Genomic DNA, 21154 nt, shown 5'->3' on the forward strand with positions numbered 1-21154 from the left:
CTTTCATTTTACAGCAATCATAGGGAAATATGTTTATTACAATTATTACATTTATTGTTTATTACAAGCATAATAATGTTTATTATGCTTTTGTGTTACTCAATGAAAGAATCAGTTAAAGTTCTACTTACAATTAAATCAGTCAAGACGTCATTTTTAAAATATGTATTACCTTGCATGCATGTCTGCTTATGACCAAACAAAATGTTTGTTTGTATATGATATAGTTTATATACATTTCCCTATATTTCCAAATAATTCCCATCAATTCCTGTAAATTCCCATAAAGTTTCCAATTTTGAATATTCCCAAAATTCCCCAGATTAAGTTCCCATGGAAAATTTACCGTAAACTTTTCGCCCCTTTGCAACCCTATACATAATGCACTGCATTAAATGTAGGACAACTCTACTCTTGCCTTTAAGCTTTAATTATTGTGAAGATCCATTGAAGCTTTGTCAAATAAGGGAGCTACTGGAAATCCAACAGTGAACATGCTCATGCATCAGATTAAGATGTGATATACAAGTTTTATTTAAGGTACAGTGAAAAGGTTTACAAACACCGCTCTCAGTTCTCATGGTTAAGGTCAGACAGGATACTGAATGGGATGGGACAGAATGGCAGTCCATCACAGGGTAACTTAACACACACACAACCACACAATCGACCTAGTGGCATGTTTTTGGGGTGTAGGAGGAAAGAGCAAAAGAATATTTAATTTGACTAATGTCTGTTTTGTCGCAATTTTAAAATCGCCGAACTTGCTTTTAGATCTTGAGGCTGCTATTCAGAAAGCAGAAGATTCTGCATGGTTAATTAGAGTCAAAAACAATTACTCAACCTGAACAAGAGAATTTTATTTGCCAGAAATGAAGGTTTACCAAGTTGAACAAACTCATGGAGTATAACAAAATTGTTTACAGAGCCATTGAATCATTCCATTTCTTCCTTAGATGTAACAAAGCTTCACAGGTTCTAAGGCTTTGGTTTTTGCTATAATTTATTTGGGGCTTCCTTTTCCTATTTAAAAAAGATTGCATGGAATCTTGGTCTCTGCAGAAAAGTGACAGTGGTGGTATATTGAACAACTAAAGCTACTTCCATAGTATTAGTGTAGCTAAACGGCTGAGTTTTATTTAGCTAAAGCATTCAGTGTAGATTCTCTATGAACATTAAAAATGAACTGCATAACCTGGAGAACTGCACAGACTGCACACGAACAGAGTTTGATAAATAAAGTTCATGGAGAAGAATCATAGATGTGGTTTTTTGTTTATGATGCAAGCATTTTCTGTTCATCACTGTGGTGATCTGGGAAAAGCTGTCGGAAGTCACTGTGGTCGCAAATACTGTGGTCGCAACACCTTGGTTTTTACAAAACCAAGAGTCTAACACAGTGAATAGCAAGCTTTAACAATGTTAGTTGATAGTTATATGTTACAATAACAAACTATATACAGTAAAAAATGTCACCATGTGAAAGGTTTTCCCAGACTGTCGCATATGTAAGGTCTATATCTACATTGCAGACATTTCTCCACCCCAAACCTTGTCTTTTCTATATAATCCTGAAAGAGAGGATGTTACGATCACCCTGGACATTGCATTAGGAGAGATTACTATACATCAATATTTTATTCATATCATGCATTCATTCGGTCATTCATCACCAGGAAACAGAACCAATTTAACAGAACCTAAGTGCTGAATTACTGCAACGTGAAAGGATCATGTAAAACAGTTGCAGTCAGATATGAGCTCCGAGTGTCATCACTGCAGTTCATCCAGCAGCAGTCGGCAGCACTCGCCCAGTTTAGCTGGGTCGGAAACGCTGGCGTACTTTGTAATCTGCGATGCAACTCCTAGCGAGCGTGCCAGATCTTTGGCCGTGTGGTCTCCAGACACCGTAGTTCCAAGTGCTACTAAAAGCCTAAACACAGCCTCTTTGTCCTGCACTACCTCCAGAGCACTGCTAGCAACTGATAAACACTGGGCTTTGGCCTCGATCTCAACATCTTGGCCATGCAGCACACCTGCGTAGTTCAGCAAGAGAGTGGCTAGTGCCACGTGGATGTTTTTATTACAGACGGTGCGGAGCTCGACTGCCTGGGAAAGCACTGCTTCCCTCTGGCTTAGGAGCAGAGATCGGCCGCGGGATCCAGAGAAACAGTTACAGAAAGTACGCAAAGCCAACATTTGATTGGGTGCCCGACCCTGTGGTGACATGAGGCCCAGCAGGTGGTTACAGAGACTTTCACCTTCTGTTCCTCCACACATCTGAGCATTGATCTCAGGGTGGCGCACAGCCATACGCAGAATGTCCAGTACGGGGAAGACGATATCTGTGGAGAGTTGCATAAACAATCAGTATTATAGTACCTGGTATAGGATGATTATTTGCATCACTATGAGCTAAACTAAATATCCAGTTCAGATGATATCTGCACAAAGACATGTTCAAGCAGACAGACAGTTAAACTTGAAGCCTCATTTGCATTTTTAATTATTAGTTTTTCCACGCTGTAATGCCTTTGTTGGCTATTTGGCACACATTTCATTTGCCAGTATGCTATAAAGAACTGCAAGCATTCATGTACTAACCAAGTTGGTTTGACCCAGAAAACACATCAGAAATGATAATGTAATGCAGGCAAACAGGGAATCATTTGATACCCGTGAAAGCGACCTGCTGCCTATTGATTATGCTAAACCTCAGGCCAAAAACAGATTCAAAGAGATTAAGTGCTAATATTACAGTTGATTCAATATTCAGTTGATTCCTCCCGTGATATATAACTGGCACCGTTAGAAAGGAAATAGTAATTTCTGCTATGAACCCGTGTCTGTGTATCACCTTCAGGCCAGTGGCTGGTCCTCCAGAGGATGCTGATTTGTTCTCCTGTAGGCTGATCTTGGCTCTTAGTGTCAGATACCATGATCAGCAGTTTCTCCAGACTACCCAACACCTCATCGCTCAGCCTGTGGTCGTCCGGAGCGTTGCCGTTCAGCTCCCGCAGCTTATCTAACACGGACATATTTGGGAGGTTGCTTTTATTCATAATCAGTACTTCCATCTTTATCTAAGATTCATACAACTTTAAGCAGAAACCTTACCAAGGATTTTTGTAGCGTTGGCCTGCGCAAACATAACGCCGTCTGTATTGGGGAAATAAATATTGGTGACGGACTTCTGGGGAGCAGCAGGAGAGTAGGCACTGGCACCTGAGGACACACAAGAGATAGATTTGTACGTGTATTTAAAAGGTTGCGCGAGCAAACAGTGTGTGGTGATGTCCTACCTGTGAAGGAATCAGCCGCACTTGTAGACGCTGTGGGTGCAGGACCTGATCCGGGGATGTAACGCCCACCACCTGCATACACATTTATAATATTTATACCATAGATGGAATTATTGCTATAAATACAGCTTTACTAATACACAGATAAATTGAGCTGACATGTAACAAGACAGCGGATTTAAATGCACAGGGTCTGTTTAAAACCTGCAACATCGTTAGAAAATTATTATTATATATTATATTATTATATAATAATTATATTTTATATAATTTATATTATAAATTATTCCCTACTGAACATCCCTGCTGGCCAGTTTGAGAAACTGACAATCATCAATAAATGCATATTTACTTATTTTTAACCAGAAAAGAATAGAAATGCTATTATTTAGCAGAATGTTTGTGCTCCTTGATGTGGGCATCAGTAAAAATACTGTCCTACTGGATATAGAGCTACCTGTGAAGGGGTCTGTGCCATAGCCTTGTCTCGGGTCTGTGGAGCCTGGAATATAGCGTCCAGCACCTAAAAGAAAATTGCATTTACAACGTTATTAGGATGGTTAAATGTTCTTAACTTCCTACGAGATTCTCCTCAGAAGCAGCAACAGTGTAAGAGAAATGATGGTAGTGAGCAGCTCGCCTGTAAAGGGATCGACAGCGGCGGCCGGTGCCGTGCCGAGCGTGTGCCCCTTGGTGTTCTCGATGATGAAGTTAGCCACCTGATCCAGGAACATGGGGTTCAAGGAATTCTTCTGCAGAAAGCTCTGTGCTACCTGCCAGGGGTCATCTTTAATGTTATAGGGCAGCTTCATGGGAGGCTCCCCCTCATTCACGTCAATGGTGAAAACAAAATCATACTCCTGAAAAGAGAAGCGAGAAAAACAGGCCAGACGTTTACTTATGATCTTAATTACACTGTTCGTTCACGTATAGTTACTGTAAATAACACTACATTCCACTGAATTGTACATGGAATGTAATCTCGTATTTGGATAAGTATAAAGCATGTAGAACGTATCCGAGACGTCTTTAATAAACGTTCAGCGAAGACTATTGTTGACTATTGCTTTTTTAAATTATCCCATGATGTTCTCACAGTGTTAATGAGGTTAGTGTACAGTTTCCTACCTTGCCCTCGTACATTACGCTCTTGGAGTTCTGCTCTGAGGAGCCACCCACCACATCTCCGATCTTTATCCAGCGGCTGTCAGACACGCTCCACTGATACACTTCAACGTTAGAGCCTTCCTTTATGAGACGCGTCTGCCCGTCTCGATTCCCTAAACACACACACACACACCTTCATTACTACCTTCATTACGTTTCAGGCACATGTGTCTATAGTAAATACAAAGAAGTTCTGAATTTGTATTGCTAACTAATATTAATTCTATCTAAGATCACTAAGACAATCACAGACTCAGGCTTTGCTCACCAGGCTCATTTAAATGCTCTCTGCCTGGTAACTCCTCTATCTTGATGTCTCCCAGGTCTACCATCTTTGGGTCTATAGTTCTTTTAGAGAGCTCTTCCTCGAAAGCTTGCAGATCCTGAGCACTTGCTACACGTTCCTCGTTCTCGGTAAACACCCGGATCGTGCCGTCGCTGCGGAAATTAAACCGATGTTATTGACGGCTTCGCTAATCTGCAAAACTACACAGTCTTATTGTTGGTGTAATACTCTCAAAATTAGCGGCATGCTTACAAGCACAATTCATGCACTTAACATATAGGAGTCAATTTAATCAGAGTGTGTAGATTATACACGATACCTTCCCCCGAAAACAATGTCTCTGTTCTGCAGCACACAGCAGCACCAGACTGACTGAGCAGGCAGACAAATGGCCTGAGCACATTCACCGTTTTTCCAGACACGGACGCTCCCGTCCTCTCCTGTGCTTATGAAGTCTAAGACAAGAAGGAAAATAACATTTGAATCATGTATGACATTAAAATAACTCTCCTGTAACTAAATAAATGAATTCATTCCATTAAAAAACTGTTTTTTTAAACTGAGGACTGACAAAGTCCTGGTACTTAAAATGTTCCTCGTTTTCCCCACACCAGAGCACATACGGCTAGAGATGTCGCCCTACATCCTTCCCTTCTCATTTGTTAAGTTCGTGTTCGAAATCAATCCCTGTTAAAGCGCACTGTGTCTGCACCTTGTCCGTTGGGTAAGACGGCCAAACTGTAGATGAAGTCGGTGTGACTGTGATAGACTTGAACGCATTCTCCCTTCACCGTCCAGCGTCTGATGCTAGTGTCATTGCTACAGGATAAAAACTCCAGGCTGCTCAGCACGGCTAGTCCTCGGACACAGTCCTCATGACCTGCAATATCAAACATGTACTTTACTTGAATTTACTGACCCCTAGTGGTGAACTACTTAAAAACAGCTGAAAACTGCTACTTGTGTTTGAGACATGAAAAAAAAAAAGAAGCTACTGCCAATTTTTCAATCCGGTAGATTTTAAAACCTTTTCGCAGTATACTGTATATACACTCATGGATCACTTTATTAGGAATACTACACTAATTAATTCTTCACGGCATGGATTCCACAAGATGGTCCAAACGTTTCCTTTGAGATTCTGCTCCATATTGACGTGACTGCATCACGGAATTCACAGCAAGAAATTGCATCTGAAATATCTGCAGGAATTACTTCTTCTAAAAAAAATCCCAAAAGGTGTTTTATTGGATAAACGGCCAGATCCAGAACAGGAGTGGAAGCCCTATCTGCCTCAAGGTTCGACATGTTGTGCATTCTGAGATACTTTTCTGCTCATCACGATTGCACAAAGTGGATTCATAGTTACTTCTTCATAGTTAAGTCTTTCTGTCAGTTCCTAACATTCGTTCCTTTCTCTATTGATCGCTCTCGACGTCAAGGTGCAAAACTGCTGCTCACTAGATGTTTGTTTCTTTATTACACCATTCTGAGTCAACTCTAGAGACTGTTGTTTGTGAAAATCCTGATAGAACAGTTATAGAAATAATCACACCAGCCCATGTGACACCAACAATCAAGCAAAAATCTCAGAGACAGATTTTCCCCCCATTCTGATGATTGACCTGAACATTACTTGAAGCTGCTGCATGATCTGCTGCCTGACGCTGCTGCCACGTGATGAGCTGATTTAGATAACTGCATGAATGTGTCATTGTAAAGATGTTCCTCATAAAGTGCTCAGTGAGTGTAGTAGTTTAAACAATTCTGGGGCTGATCGGGTTTTAATTCAGTTGTATTTCTGCAAACATTTCCTGCTCTGCTAAGTTGTTCAACTCGTCCTAGACAACGTGATAGACTCTGTAATAGATAAGCTCCAGGTTAGTAATCACAGTGTCACAGCCATCATGTCATCTGAATGTATATGTAGGTTTCAGCGTTTTAGTGCAGATCTCCCTGGGGTCATTTACACAAATTAGTCATATGCAAATCAGTCAAATTTCAAAACGATGGTGAAGAAATGACTGTTGACTGACTGATGAAATGAATGATGTTCCACAATATTAACCAAAGCTTGAGATGCTTCAAAACCATAGCAGCATTTTACCAGTTGTTGTTTAACAAGCTATCGGAAAACAATGAAATTCAGGGTGAATAAAGTAACTCTGCTTCATGCTGGACTGCATCACACCACCCCACTGCTGACAGTTTCTCTCAGTCATGTTTTATTCCTGAACGATCAGTCAGGGAAATGCATTAAATTAAAAAGTAAATACATCATGCACACACACACACACACACACACACACACACACACAAAAAAGACTCACCTGAGTATGTTCTCTCACAACGACCTGCTCTCCAGAGTTTAATAGTTTTGTCAGCAGATCCTGTGAGCATAAGACCCTGTTCTGGCAAAATGACAACCGCCAGCACCGCTTGTGTGTGTCCCTGACAACGAGCAAGAGGAAAAAACAAACAAACATGCGTCTTTTTACTTGTTTGCATTTCAGCTGGAAATTCAACACTGCTCGTACTTTCCCATAGGTTAACAATTAATTCTGACTATTCATCATCTGATATTTAACACTCTACATTCCTAAACCCTGACTTAACCTACTTATTTACATACTTGCAGCGTCGACTTCCAGGTCTGGATAAAAACAGGTATTGTGACCAGTTTCAGTAACTATTTGCCTCATGACTTCACATCAGTAAGCAGAAATGTTAGCACATAAAGCTACCTGAGACAGACAAAGACAATGGGATGGGCGGGGGGGGGGCAAAAGAAAAATCCCACAAACTACAGTGGCGTAAAACTGAGCAGACTGTACAAAGCTTGTGCTATAAGGTACACGCTGTTCGCCTTCTGATTGCATCTGTTACTAAGCATCTAGCTGTAACGCTGACGTTTCACACTGATGTACTACACACTGAGGTAGGGATAAAACTGCGAAAGCTCTGCTCTCCGTGATTCAGAGCAGAGCTTCTAAATGATTAATGTGTGAAAGGTTCCTGTACGTTTTGGGGTTTAGAAAGTTGATAACTCGAGATTAAGTGCAGTGTGGAAAGCCTTCTGCATTATCAAGTCAAGTTCTCAACATGAGTTTACCTGTAAGGTCATCATACACCTATTATTAAGCCAGACTTTGGCCGTTGTGTCCCACGATCCACTCAGCAACGTCCCGAAATTCCCAGCCGAGAGTGAACACACTGCGAATAACACAACAGTTGTTAAGGTTTGGTGTTTAGAAAAAGTGTTTAGAGTCTTATTCCTATCATCATCATCATGTTGAGGATCCTGGTGTCTCTACTCTACATTCAAGAAGATTTCAGCTTCTGTATAATCTCATCTTTTATGACGCAGTTCTGTGACTTTCTCGATCAGACAGCTTCATAAGGATGAGAAGGATTTCTAAAAATTCCTATAAATCTATAAATCTAAACTCAAACTTCATATGCAATGCATGAGAACCCGAAAATGGTTTTGGCTCAAGGTGTGTTGTCGTGACGTTGGACCGCGTACGTGCAGTACTTTTGAAAAAAAAACCTGAAAGCTCCTCAGAATATCATGGAGTTTGCTTCTTTTACATTCATTTCTGTAAGACCCTGGAGGTGGTCTGTCGGGGATGCACTGCATGGGTTTCATTTCAAATAGAAAAAGAAGGGAAACACAGCCCAAAGTCATATGAGCTCTTCAGACTGATGAGGACAGACTGTATTGTGATATGTGCAATAATGCTAGCTAACATTAGAAAGATTAGAGATAATCTAGCTGTTGTATTATTTGCCCATCTGTCCAATTTACCATCAGGTTCCAAACTTAATCAGTGGCCTGAGACACAGACTTCAGTCTCATTTATGAATCTTTCTTGCATTATTATATTCATACTTCAAGTCAGATTTTAGAGAATCTACTGCCTTGTATCAGGCTTAGAAAAAGAGATATCTAATTCACAGAGCTCTCATTACAGCTGTGGATGACTACAGCATCTGGTAACGATTATTAGATCTTTCTACACTCATGAATATTATAGACAGCATGAAGGTTATAAGGGCAGATTTCCCCAGTCGGGGACACACCTATATCCTGGTGATGACCAGGTGTTCTCGAGCAGAACTGAACTGAACAGAACTGAACTCTATCTGTGTTCTCGAGCAGAACTGAACTCTATCTGACATAGCAGCATTATCAGGCTTCCCTGATGTAAAAACACACCTGTGTTGTTATGTCCCCTTAGAGTGAGGAGTGGATCGGGTCGATCCATAGAGAAGATGCAGATGTTGTTGTCGTTGCTGCCGGTGGCGATGAGGCCGTGGGGGTACGTCTCATTCGGGGAGATGATGCACACACAGGACACATAGTTGGTGTGGCCGTTCATGCAGTGCATCTCTATGAAGCCCCTCTTCTCACTGCAGAATCAGAAACACAAGTAAACAGACAACATATTTTGCATTGTTTCTGTTGGACTAAACTTCAACTTCACTGCAGAATTCGTGATGTTTTATCGTAGATTCTTTTTTCCAGGATTTTTCCAGGTCTTCGCTGATCCTCCATATAAGGCTGACAAGATTGAAAAACTCAATCATATTTAATGGGATTCTGTTATTTTATTTTACTCACGACAACGAAAGTTCTTGTACTTATAAATAAATGGTCAAATGGTCTGATTATATTGTATAGTATAGTGTTATTTATGTCTTTACTTTTGAGAGTCACAAACAGCTGGAACCAAATTCCTTGTGTGTGTCAACATCAACACACTTGGCCAATAAACATGATTCTGATTCTAATGGAATATAATCACAAACTGAACAAACTGTCAAGTCCTGAATGTTTTTTTTTATTATTATTATTTAAATTGTACACCTCTAAACAACGTGACTAACCATTTGAATGTTTTTTTAAAATATATTTTTATTTAAACATTTTTCTTAATAATATAAAAAATCATTATAACTCTGAAATCAGTATGATGTTGAAAATTGTGGGCTAAAATTTGTCAGGATCCCTAGTTTGAAATCGGTATAATGGGAGGTTACAAAAATAATAAACAAATAAAATAAACAGAAATAAACAAAAAAAATAAAATAAACAAAACAATAAATAAATAGATAGAAAAACAGAAATAAACAACAAATAAACAAAATAAACGAAATAAATATATATGTATATATTCGAACCTCTAAACAAATAACAATCCTTTTGGTGGATTGAGTTTTACTTTAAAACCAGAACATCCGTGTTGTATTTCTGTATCTATACATTCCCAAGGTGGCTTCTGTATTTTTCTGGAGCTGCCTTTAAGTCCCAGTGAAATACAGGCTTCAGTTTCGATTAGCATGTGGACATTTAGCTCGTTGTTTATCGGACAGACTTTTGCTCACATCACGACACACGATCACATTAATAAGTGACGTTATTTACGGTCTTAGACACAAATCCGCTCTGTACGTTATACACAGCTGATGGACTGCTAGCAAACCGGCTACCTTAAATTTGGCATCCAGACTTTGGCTGTTTTGTCTCTGGACGCGGAAACAAAAGCTCCATCTGGAAACCCCGCCGTGACGAGCCCTCTGACATCCATCTCATGGCCCGGAATAGAGCAACTCAGTCGGTAGGTGCTAAGGGAAGCCATTGTGGCACTTTACCTCAGAAGCGATTAGTTGACAGAGGCGCTAAATGAATGTGCTAAAAAAGTAAGCTATTGCGACCCGGAGATGACACAGCAACAGTAATAATTCTCCCCATTTGTTTTCCGACAAAGCCTGTGCTATGATTGGACGGTCGAATCCAGTTTTGTGCGCTACGATTGGCTAGTAGTTCGTACTCCAAAGAAATTGTCCAATCTGCAGTTTTTTTCGGAATGTAGGCGGGGACAAACGATAACAGTTTGAGAAACGACTCTACAAGATAAAAGTCCCAGTTTTAATTCGATTTGTGTTATTTCCATGAATTAACGAGCTTAGACCCTTCTTAAAATAGCTCGAAGTGTTGAGTATTGAGAGTTGAGCTGTACTGATTTTATTTAGCCATGCTTCCATTTTTTTAAAATAATTTATTATGATTACTTATTATTTATTTCTTATTATTTTATTATTATTTTTAAAACACCCCCCAGAAAAAACCCTTAGAAGATTTTATTTTTGTTAACATGGATTTAAATAAGAATTTTTAAAAAATCTTACAAAATATACTAACATAGCGTTGTACCTTTTTATTGTAATATTTTTGTCTTGAATTTTTTTAACTTCATGAACTTTACCCCGGAAGAAAATAGCATCTTCGGCTCTGTCCTTCTCTGACAAGTGACAATAATCATGGCGACCAGCAGATTAACGGTGTTCATATTTGGAGGCTTCGTAACTGCGGTAGCAGCGGCTTTTTATCCTATATTTTTCCATCCTCTCATTCACACAGATGATTACAGTAAGTTTGACCCAATTAAGTTTGTAATGTATCTGCTAGCTACATATTACATATTGTATTTTTTATACTCCTCATCCTCTACACATATTGTGCTTTACATACATCTGCACTATTTTATTTGTGTATCTTATAGCCTTTATATTTATGCACTGTACTTATGTTTACACACACACATATATATATATATATACCTATATATATATATATATATATATTACATGCTGTGCATATGCTACATATTTATTTGCACAATTACTCATTGCACTTCTGCTAGCTGGCAAACTGCATTTTGTTGATGTGTATCTTTACTATGCAGTGACAATAAAGTTATATCTATCCATCCTGTGTCTAATCTGAATGTAAATCCTCTACAGAGCAAATTCAGAAAATTAACCGAGCTGGAATCAATCAAGCAGATGTTCAGCCTGTTGGTGAGTATATTGTATATTATATCTCTGTTACAGTTGCACTCCAGTATTGATTAACACAAATCTATTCTCTCTCTCTCTCTCTCTCTATATATATATATATATATATATATATATATATATATATATGAGAGAGAGAGAGAGAGAGAGAGAGAGAGAGAGAAAATATAAATATTTTCTAAGAATAAAGTGAATGAGGACACTTCTCTGTATCAGAAACAGAGACAGCAGAAAAACAGATTACAGTTATATGGTCTTTTTTTTTCTTTAGGTGTGAAGATCTGGTCAGATCCATTTAAACCGAAATCATGATGTGACTGAAAGGAGACATGAGAGGAGGTTCATGAGCATGTGTTTGGATGACATGGATTAAAGACTCGCAACTGGTTTAGCCAAACACTTCTCCCCTGTGTGTGTGTGTGTGTGTGTGAGAGAGAGAGAGAGAGAGAGAGAGAGAGAGAGAGAGAGAGAGAGAATGAAAGAATGAAAGAATGTGAGTACAAGAGACAGAAACCTGGGTTTAATGGTTGGGCTTTAAGCTGAATGGGGGTGTTAGAGCAGGAGAAACACACTGTACAGACTGTCACTACTTTGATACTTTATGCTATGAATAAAGGTTTTTAAGGATGGATACAGCATGGTAGTATGCATACTTTATTTGAGAAAAAAGGAAACATGTCAAAAATTTAAAACATCAACCACATCAGGAGGTTATTTCTATGCCAATTAAGGAAGTATGGTCTGCCACAGGAGCTGTTGATGCTGTTCTACACTGCAGTCATTGAATCTGTCCTGTGCACATCCATCACCATCTGGTTTGGTGCAGCAACAAAACAGGACAGAAACAGACGGCAGCGCACGGTTAAAACAGCAGAAAAAATTATTGATGCCCGCCTGCCCACTCTCCAGGACTTCTTGTGTACGACACAAGAACCAGAAACTGGGCAGGAAAGATCACCACTGATATTTAATACTCATAATGTCTGTTGTATCACACCTGCATTGTCTTGTACAGTTTAGTGTTATTTATGTCTGTACTTTTGAGAGTCTCAAACAGCTGGAACCAAATTCCTTGTGTGTGCCAACACACTTGGCCAATAAACCTGATTCTGATCAGCTAGGAAACATGTGTGATGCCCAGAAAAATGTACAATTGAATCTGTTGTTTAAAAAGAAACTAAACCAAACGTGATCTTGAATCAAAATTCTTGCTATAAAAGCTATATAAATACAGAAAAAGTAACAAATTGGAACGTTTTATTGCTAAATACTGTACACACAATTCATGAAAACAATAGGACTGATCTTTGCACTTTTGTTTTCTGCAATATTTTTTGTGAGGTTTTCTTGCTGTCTGACCTCCCAACAGAGCTTTTAGACTGATGGTATTCTTGGTCTATGACCTATTGAACCAGTATCAGGATACATTTTTCATAAAGCCTTTAATGCACTTCTGTAGCTTGCTCTGGTGCCAGGTGTCTGTCAAATACTGTAAATGTATCTCCTTTACTGCTTTATGCCAAAGTAATAAATGTAAGTGTGGAAGAAAAATAGTATATTTTGTGGTGTGCCTGTGGGAATTTGTGCTCATCAGAATTTGTGCTCATCTCAGCCACAAGAGCATTAGTGAGGTCAGGCAGACATGTCAGGTGATGAGGCCTGGGATGCACTCAGTGTTCCAGTTCATCCTAAAGATGTTCAGTGGGGGCTGAGGTCAGGACTCATAGGTTCTTCCACTCCAACCTTGGCAAACAATATCATCATGTCGCTCACTTTGTGCATGGGGTATCATTAATGTAAACGATTGTGTGTCTAACTTTGTAGCAACAATTTGGAGAAAGAACTACACATGGAATCACAGTTGTCTGGAAACTTTGACCACTATAGTGTACGGTATTAACCTACAACTGAATGTATAATCTGTGAGTTTAATTCCATTTAATATTTATATCTATCCTTTTAAAATACTTAATCAGAATCAGGTTTATTGGCTAAGTGTGTTGATATTGACACACAAGGAATTTGGTTTCAGCTGTTTGTGACTTTCTCAAAAGTACAGACATAACACTATACTATACAATATAATGTAGACTATACAAGACAATGCAGATGTGATACAATAGACATAATGAGTATTAAATATGAATACAGAATATATGACTGATCAGTTATGTACATAAAGTGTTGGAAGTGCAAATAACAATATTTTGAAATATGCTTTTTGTGCAATATGCAGCAGCAGGTGTGTGTAACATACACAGATGATGTGATGTCTGACAGTCCTGATAATGCAGTACTTCTAGATATGAAGCAGGGAATATAATTATGGTGAGTTGTTGATCAGAGTGATAAGGGGCTTGGGGAAAGAAACTGTTCCTGTGTCTGGAAGTTTTAGTAAGCAAAGTTTCTTTAGCGCCTGCCAGAAGGGAGGAGCTGAAAGAGGTTGTGTCCAGGGTGCGAAGGGTCTGGTGATTTTTCCTGCCCGGTTTCTGGTTCTTGTGTTGTACAAGTCCTGGAGAGTGGGCAGGGGGGCACCAATTAATTCAACACATTCCATTGATGAGAATATTTATTTATTTGTTTGTTTGATTGTTTGTATATAAAATTATTGTGTGTTTTTTTTTAAGTGTGAGTGGGCTTCAGGATCTAGAACACAGTTGATTGTAATGAAGCAGGACAGACAGTAGGGGAGCACTCGCACAACACACAACTCAACTGCTTTCATTCATCATGTACAAGGGCGCGAGCGCGTTTGAGTCGTCAATTGCATACGTTTTATAAACCTTCATTTTATTTTAATCAGTCATGAAACAATCCCCATCAAATCCCCATTTTAAAGCTTCTGTTTTATTTTGAAAGTTTGGGTTTGGTGCATCTCACAGTGTAAATTGGTGGTCATAATCTCATTGGAAACAGGTTTAATTTCAGATTATTTGATCCAGCACGTGCATTATGTTACAGTCTAAAAATTGAGACTTTAAATTCGGTATGCGGTGTCCTCGCTGATGTGGTCGTCCTAATGATTTCACGCTGATTATATTGTTCATGCTGCATTTATGTGGTACAGTCTTTTTCCGGGAATAAACGTTCACTACTTGTAATTTGTAACCCGAGAGAAGCGCACGAGGCAAAAGCAACTAAGCACTGCTCGAGTCAAATCCTGTTGTCGTGGCAACAAGCCTGCGCCCACACCTGTGTGATGTTCGACTCCGGTACTGCACGTGTGTATAAAAACAGGGTGCGTCGCAATCTGCTCCAGAGCTCCCTAGGTGGTGAATCACTATTTTATGCGTAAAACTACAAATTGGGACAATGATGATTACATTTCTGTCGACTTTCTAATTCCCTCATCTATCATTGTGACAAACCTAAAAATTAAGTTTTGTATACATTTACAGCATTTGGCAGACACCCTTATCCAGAGCAACTTACATTTCCTCATTTTTATACAACTGAGCAATTGAAAGTTAAGGGCCTTGCTCAGGGGCCCAACAGTAAGGCAGCTTGGTGGTCCTGGGATCGGACGCACAACCGATTGGTAGCCCAACACCTTAATCACTAGTCTACCACATGCAGTTTATACGTCATATAGTGTGTTAGCCTAATCACGTGTTTCTGTCATGATACTTCAAGCAGGATCACAGGCCAGATAGTAGATTTTTAAAAATAATTTAATGCTTAAAAGCTGTTAGACTGAGACAAAACGTATATAGGGCATCAAATAAAGTCAGAAATCATTAACGTAAGGAAAGCTACAACAACGACAAACTTCTTTGTTTGAAGAAGCTAGGTCTAATCCAACGCCTTAACCACTAGGTGTTGGATTACTGACCGGAAGGTCATGAGTTAGAATCCCAGGTCCACCAAGCTGCCACTCCCTGAACAAAGCCTTTAACCCTCAAATGATCAGTTGTATAAATAAAATGTAAGTCACTCTGGATAAGTGCGCCTGCTAAATGATAGAAATGTAAATGTAAGAAGCTGACAGAGGCTTCAGACAATATGACATCATTTCCAGTAAGAGAGAATTGTGAACATCAATGATCCCTTTATTTTACAGTTTTCTGGGTTTTGGTATTTTAGGCAATGAAGGATTTTGAGAACTCTTAAAATGGCCAATTTCCCGATCAATGCCTTGATTACTGAACTAAGGAGCACAATTGTATGGTGAGTGTTTATACAGTGATTATCTAGATTTTTAAATGTTTTAACGAGACATGTGAGCTGCATTGGAAGTATTGGAAGAGTGTTTTCTCCTGTAGAGAAATGCTTTTACTTCCATAACCTTATTTTGTAACATGGGTGGTGCTGCACTTTTCTCCACCACATAGATTCATCTTCCAGCTGTGAGTGCATGTATTTAGAAGGAAAAAATCTACAACCTTAAAGACACAAAGTCCAACAAGTTGAATGAATAGCAATTTCTAAAATGATACAGTGACAAAAGTCTTAATAAAGTAGTATGCAGTTTGAGACGCAGCTCGATTATTCATGGCTTGTGATTATATACTATTACATATTATAGTGTTAATAATGATAATAATAATGATTGTTTACACCAGTGCAACTGAGGGAGTTCCTGAACAAACAAAACTTATTAACAAGAGGCTCCTCTTTCAGCGGCAATCATCTGATTAGCTGTTGTTCACACATACAGCGACAAAGTGACCAGAGATCATTCAATTTTCAGAACAGCTGCCGATTTATAGTCACATGAGCGACAGCAGCTGTGTCTACAGGCAACTAGATGTGGGCATGTTTAATGATGTGACAAAGGGGAGAAAAATTTAGCTTTATGCAAATAGCACTTTTGCAGAAACTACCAGTGGAAGTGAAGACAGTAGATCACACACTGCTTCTCCTTCTTCTTGTATGACATGATGGTTATTTATACACAGTTTTATACACAAACAGCAAATCTCTGTCCAGAATGTTTCATTTAAGTGGCCGCAAAAACAGATTTGTAATGCTAGCTGCAGGGCTCTCAAGTTTGAAGACAGGCAAGAGTGACATTGTATACAGTGCCCCCCCCACACAAAAGAACATTTATGACATAAAAAACATTCCAAAACTTAATATTTGAATTAAACAAAACATATATCATACAATGTAGTGTTGTTGGTTAGTAGCCTTGTTTTTCTGAGATCTAATTACCCAGAATTTCTGATAAATTCATTATTTATTTTATATATATATATATATATATATATATATATATATATATATATATATATATATATATATATATATATATATATATATATATATATGCCATAAAGCTGGGGCCCCTGGCACCATCTCAGGGCCCCCAGTTTGAGAACCACTGGCACTAGACTACTTGTTCTGAGCAGGTGTTGTCAGTGAACAGGCTGTAAAATTGTTGGCTAAGTTAGACACTCATAAAAAAACTGATGCTGCTTATCTGGGAAACATTCTCTAACAGCAGTCAAAATGTCATTGTTTGTGTCAAACAAGTTGTGAATTTATTGTAACATTACAACAGGAGATCATGACTTACTCTGTGCTCAAATTGATGCTCGCAGCTCCAGTGGTTTTCTCTGTGGGACAGAAATGAGTGACTGTCACGCTCAGTGAGTGACACTTGAGAGCCCTGTAGCTGCACTATCCACCGATACTTACATTATTACTACAGCAACCAATAATAGGAAACCTACAGTACTGTTGAATTTATAGTATAGCCATTGTAATTTACAGAGAAAAAAAATCCCTTACGTAACTGATATATAGCTCTGATTGAAGGGGGAAATGGCTATTTTGTTCAAATCCCACAGATCGGTGTAGGATCTTTTGTTGCAGATCTGTGAATCCCTGAGACCATCCTGAGATTGAAGTCTAATCTGTGTATTTTGTTCTCTAGCCTGTCAAGAAAATTTTGACATTGAACATTATCAGAATTATCACTCTACTTGACATGAATTTCTTGTCATCTGTTGTTCTTTGTAGTCAGGGAGTGCACACTTTACTCCCCCTCTGTAGCCTAAATGCCATCATCCCCAAATCCTATTCATTTATGAAAAAAAAAATGTGAGAGCTCTGGCTCTCAGTACTTTGCATGTAAATAAGAAAAAAGAGAAATATGAGAAAACATGTAGGGAATTTGATCATGGAGATGTGTGGCAGCGTATAATGAAAAAAAAACTTTTTAAAGCTGTTTTTAAGGGTTATAACATGCCAAATAAGTGTTTTACATGGTTTTTCACATTACTTCGCTCAGTATTGGCTAATATAACTGAGTTCAGAGAAATTCAACAATATATTTTCCCAGTCATTAGCTATGACCAATCACTAGCTACTAGCATGAGCTATCATGAGTTTTGTAGGTAAACAGCTTCTTGAATGTTTGAACGGTCAGTCAGCTGACTTTCATTTACTTGCTTCCTATAAAATGGCAAAACAAATAAATGGCAAAAACTATTTATTTATAATTTTTCACTATCTCATGATTGGAAGCTGACTCCTGCAAGACTAGTGACTTGTTTCATGCCTGAAGTTGTAATGTGATGACATTTAATATACTTAAGCAATTTTCCAATTCTTTTGCATAGTATGTTTTGGTTTTTTTTTTTTTGTTTTTTTACTTCAGAGTATACAGTCGTATGCAAAAGTTTTGGAACCCCTGACAATTTTCAATTTTGATCTGTCAAATAACTGAAGGACACAGTAATATTTCAGTAGTGAGGTTTGTTGGATTAACAGAAGATGCACAATATTCACAAAAACGAAATTAGACAGGTGCATAAATTTGGGCACCCTTGCCATTTTGTTGATTTGAATACCTGTAACTACTTAGCACTGATTAATTGGAACACACAATTGGTTTGGTGGCTCATTAAGCCTTGATATACTGTACAGGTGCATCCCATCATGAGAAAAGGTATTTATGGTGGCCAATTGCAAGTTGTTGTTCTCTTTGACTCTCCTCTGAAGAGTGGCAACATGGAGGCCAATCTAAAGAAATGCCACTTGGGACTGACCGAGGCAGTGTTCTTGGTGTACCGCATTGGCTATGGATTGCTCATTCCCCCCCCCCCCCCCAAAAAAAAAAAAAAAAAAAAGATGAAGCCATACATGAGTACAAACATCCCTCCTCCAGGAAGCTGGTATGTGACTTTTTGAGGCTGGCTGGGTTTTATGGACGCTACGTGCAATTCTCTGTAGTTGCCCCCTTTCAGATCTTACAAGGAAAGGCCAGCTGGACCAAGTGCACTGGACGACCACAACGGAGCAGGCATTCCAACAGCTGAAGGAGGCCCTCACCACTTCAACCTCCCTTTCCTAGTGCACATGGACATGTCGGAAACTGGACTTCCAAGGGGATGAGCACCCAGTCCTCTACATCAGCAGCAAATTGAGTCCAGCTGAGAGACTCTATGCTGCTGTAGAAAGGGAAGCCCTTGCAATTAAGAGGGCCATCAAGGAACATGGGTACTACCTGGCTGGGCATGCACCTCTTCAGTGGATGGCTAAAGCTAAAGACAGCAATAGTAGAGTAACTCAATGGTTCCTATAGCTACAGGACTAATTCCAGCAAAGTGCAGGGACCCAACACAGGAACACAGATTGTCTGTCACAATGAAACAATGGACAGCCCCAATTCAACCCCGGTGTTATGAACAGCCAGGAATCGCATGTCCATGGGGGACCACAGGAGCATGGCAAAAACCCAGCAGCCTACAAGCTCCTCACCCTCAGGGAGAAGATGGGAAAACAGTGTAGGGTGTAGAGCCTTTGGGAAGGAAATGTATCATGCCACACGGGAAATAATGTGCAACTCTTCTTTCTTGGTAAGTAGCCATGGAAGACATGGAAAAAGATGATGCTCCTTAAACCTGCTGTACCACGCCAGCCTCCTGGGTCTACACCTCACACCCAGAGCCTTCACTTAGCCTAGCACATCGACCTCACCAATAGGGCATTTGGTCAACTTCCTTTTTCCCCTTTCCCTATGCACTTACATTTATAAGGAATAGACTGCTAAATAATTAAAAGCACAGAGTTCATCCTATCTTTGCCTCTGGTGTGTCTGTGTTCAGCCCCTTGTAGCCTTGAGTCGCAACAACATAAGAACAAAATAGCAGAATATATGTCTACTTTAGTTTAGTAGTGTTTCAGAAGAACAGCTGCTATAAAAGTGTTTCAATTTTATATGTTTTCTGCATGTGTGCTTACACCTCTGTATTCTGAAATCGCATGCGCATTAAAGTCAGCATCAGTATTTTTGGATACTTTTCCTGTGTTCCATTTGAAGCATTTTGGGGCAGATGAATGGTATTGTGTCTGCTAAAAGGATCTGACTGACAGAGAGAGGAAAAGTGAGAGGGCTTATGAGGGGAAGCAGGGTCCCGTCTCCCGCGAGAGCAGCCGCATAGCCAAGAACTGACATAATATCTGCTCACCGCCACAAAGAGCACATCGCTAACCCTCAGTGGAGAAGCTGCCAGCGCAGCAGCTGCCAAACGCAATAACACTCTCCCCCCACCTCCTCCTCGTCCTCCTCCTCCTCCTCCTCATCGCACACTCTCCTCGCTCCCTTGCTGATCAACAAACCCCATTGTTTATGGGATGCTGTTATCGTTGGTCGCAGTTCAAAAAACAAAAGAGGCCCCAGCCTTGCACAGGACTATTAAAGCAAAGAGCGGAAAAAAAGGGCAACTGAGAAGAGACCAGAATTCCTTTCATTCCGAGCATGGTTTTTTCCAGATTCCTGAAAAGGTGACGGTCGCAGTTCTACATGGAACAATTCATCAAAAAGGGAGGAGAATGGAGGAAAAGCAAAAAAGCGTGTTAGATAATAAGAGTCTTACATACTGTCAAATGTAGCACTTTGAATGCTTTGTCATCGCATGAATTTACAACACTAAATCAAAGACTTCAACCTAAGTCATTTTGGTGCACATCATAAGCAACATTAATCTTATATTAACATGTTGTTACATCCGCCGTACACACAGATGTTGATTTTTTTTCTTTCTTGAAATTTACAGCAGTTGTGTAAGCTGAGAGAGAGCAGAGAATGGTGAGCAAGCCAACGTGACTGAGAAACAACGGGAAAGATTTCCATTGGGGAATGAAGAAATAAATGCAATAGCAGCCTCCAGGCACGACCGGCGTTGTCAGATTAGAAGAGAACAGGAAGAGCGAAAGCAGTTGATATGTGCTTTGGGACGTTTGTGAGAGAACAATAACAAGAGCACTGAGAAAACCAGGCTTTCGGAGAGATAACCTCTTTAATTAATAACAGTAAGAGTGACTTGAAGTGTATTTTCTGTTCAAGTGCTTTTGTGCTGCTTGTTCTTAAACAAAAGAAACTGTTTGAGGTCTAAGATACATTGCTCCAGGTCTGTTTATTACAGTTTTGTAAAATGAAATGAGGAATATTTTATATGCTTGTAAACTCACACACAGACACTCATGACACATTTACATGGTCAGCTTTGAGGTTCTTGTTCTCAGCACTGAATATTTCTTACCCTCAGAACAATGTAAGTGCAGTACTCTTGGGCTGCATTCTTGGGTT

At 39.4% G+C, this 21154-nt stretch overlaps 2 protein-coding genes across 2 annotated transcripts; one reads left to right on the forward strand and one right to left on the reverse strand.

The window, feature by feature from the left end:
- Window positions 1–839: 839 nt before the first annotated feature.
- plaa (phospholipase A2-activating protein) lies at window positions 840–10527 on the reverse strand. Its single transcript, XM_027134468.2, has 14 exons — window positions 10249–10527; window positions 8975–9168; window positions 7868–7968; window positions 7086–7206; window positions 5468–5635; window positions 5075–5210; window positions 4738–4907; window positions 4431–4582; window positions 3943–4162; window positions 3760–3825; window positions 3303–3374; window positions 3118–3225; window positions 2858–3025; window positions 840–2345 (listed from the first exon to the last, which is right to left on the reverse strand). Exons 1-14 carry the CDS (start codon window positions 10395–10397, stop codon window positions 1774–1776), a joined length of 2397 nt encoding a protein of 798 aa, XP_026990269.2. The 5' UTR covers window positions 10398–10527; the 3' UTR covers window positions 840–1773.
- Window positions 10238–12252, forward strand: smim20 (small integral membrane protein 20). Its single transcript, XM_027134472.2, has 4 exons — window positions 10238–10376; window positions 11033–11188; window positions 11563–11619; window positions 11888–12252. Exons 2-4 carry the CDS (start codon window positions 11080–11082, stop codon window positions 11926–11928), a joined length of 207 nt encoding a protein of 68 aa, XP_026990273.1. The 5' UTR covers window positions 10238–10376; window positions 11033–11079; the 3' UTR covers window positions 11929–12252.
- Window positions 12253–21154: the final 8902 nt, after the last annotated feature.

Source organism: Tachysurus fulvidraco, chromosome 1 (genome assembly GCF_022655615.1).
Source record: "Tachysurus fulvidraco isolate hzauxx_2018 chromosome 1, HZAU_PFXX_2.0, whole genome shotgun sequence".
In the NCBI taxonomy this organism is placed as follows: Eukaryota; Metazoa; Chordata; class Actinopteri; order Siluriformes; family Bagridae; genus Tachysurus; species Tachysurus fulvidraco.

Coding starts and splice junctions, on each gene's coding strand:
- plaa (XM_027134468.2), bottom strand. CDS start 10,397: ATGGCTTCCCTTAGCACCTACCGACTGAGTTGCTCTATTCCGGGCCAT. Junction 7,969..8,974: donor AAGGGGACATAACAACACAG/GTGTGTTTTTAC, acceptor TGTTATTCGCAG/TGTGTTCACTCTCGGCTGGG. Junction 4,583..4,737: donor AGAGCATTTAAATGAGCCTG/GTGAGCAAAGCC, acceptor GTGTGTGTTTAG/GGAATCGAGACGGGCAGACG.
- smim20 (XM_027134472.2), top strand. CDS start 11,080: ATGGCGACCAGCAGATTAACGGTGTTCATATTTGGAGGCTTCGTAACT. Junction 11,189..11,562: donor CATTCACACAGATGATTACA/GTAAGTTTGACC, acceptor AATCCTCTACAG/AGCAAATTCAGAAAATTAAC. Junction 11,620..11,887: donor AGCAGATGTTCAGCCTGTTG/GTGAGTATATTG, acceptor TTTTTTCTTTAG/GTGTGAAGATCTGGTCAGAT.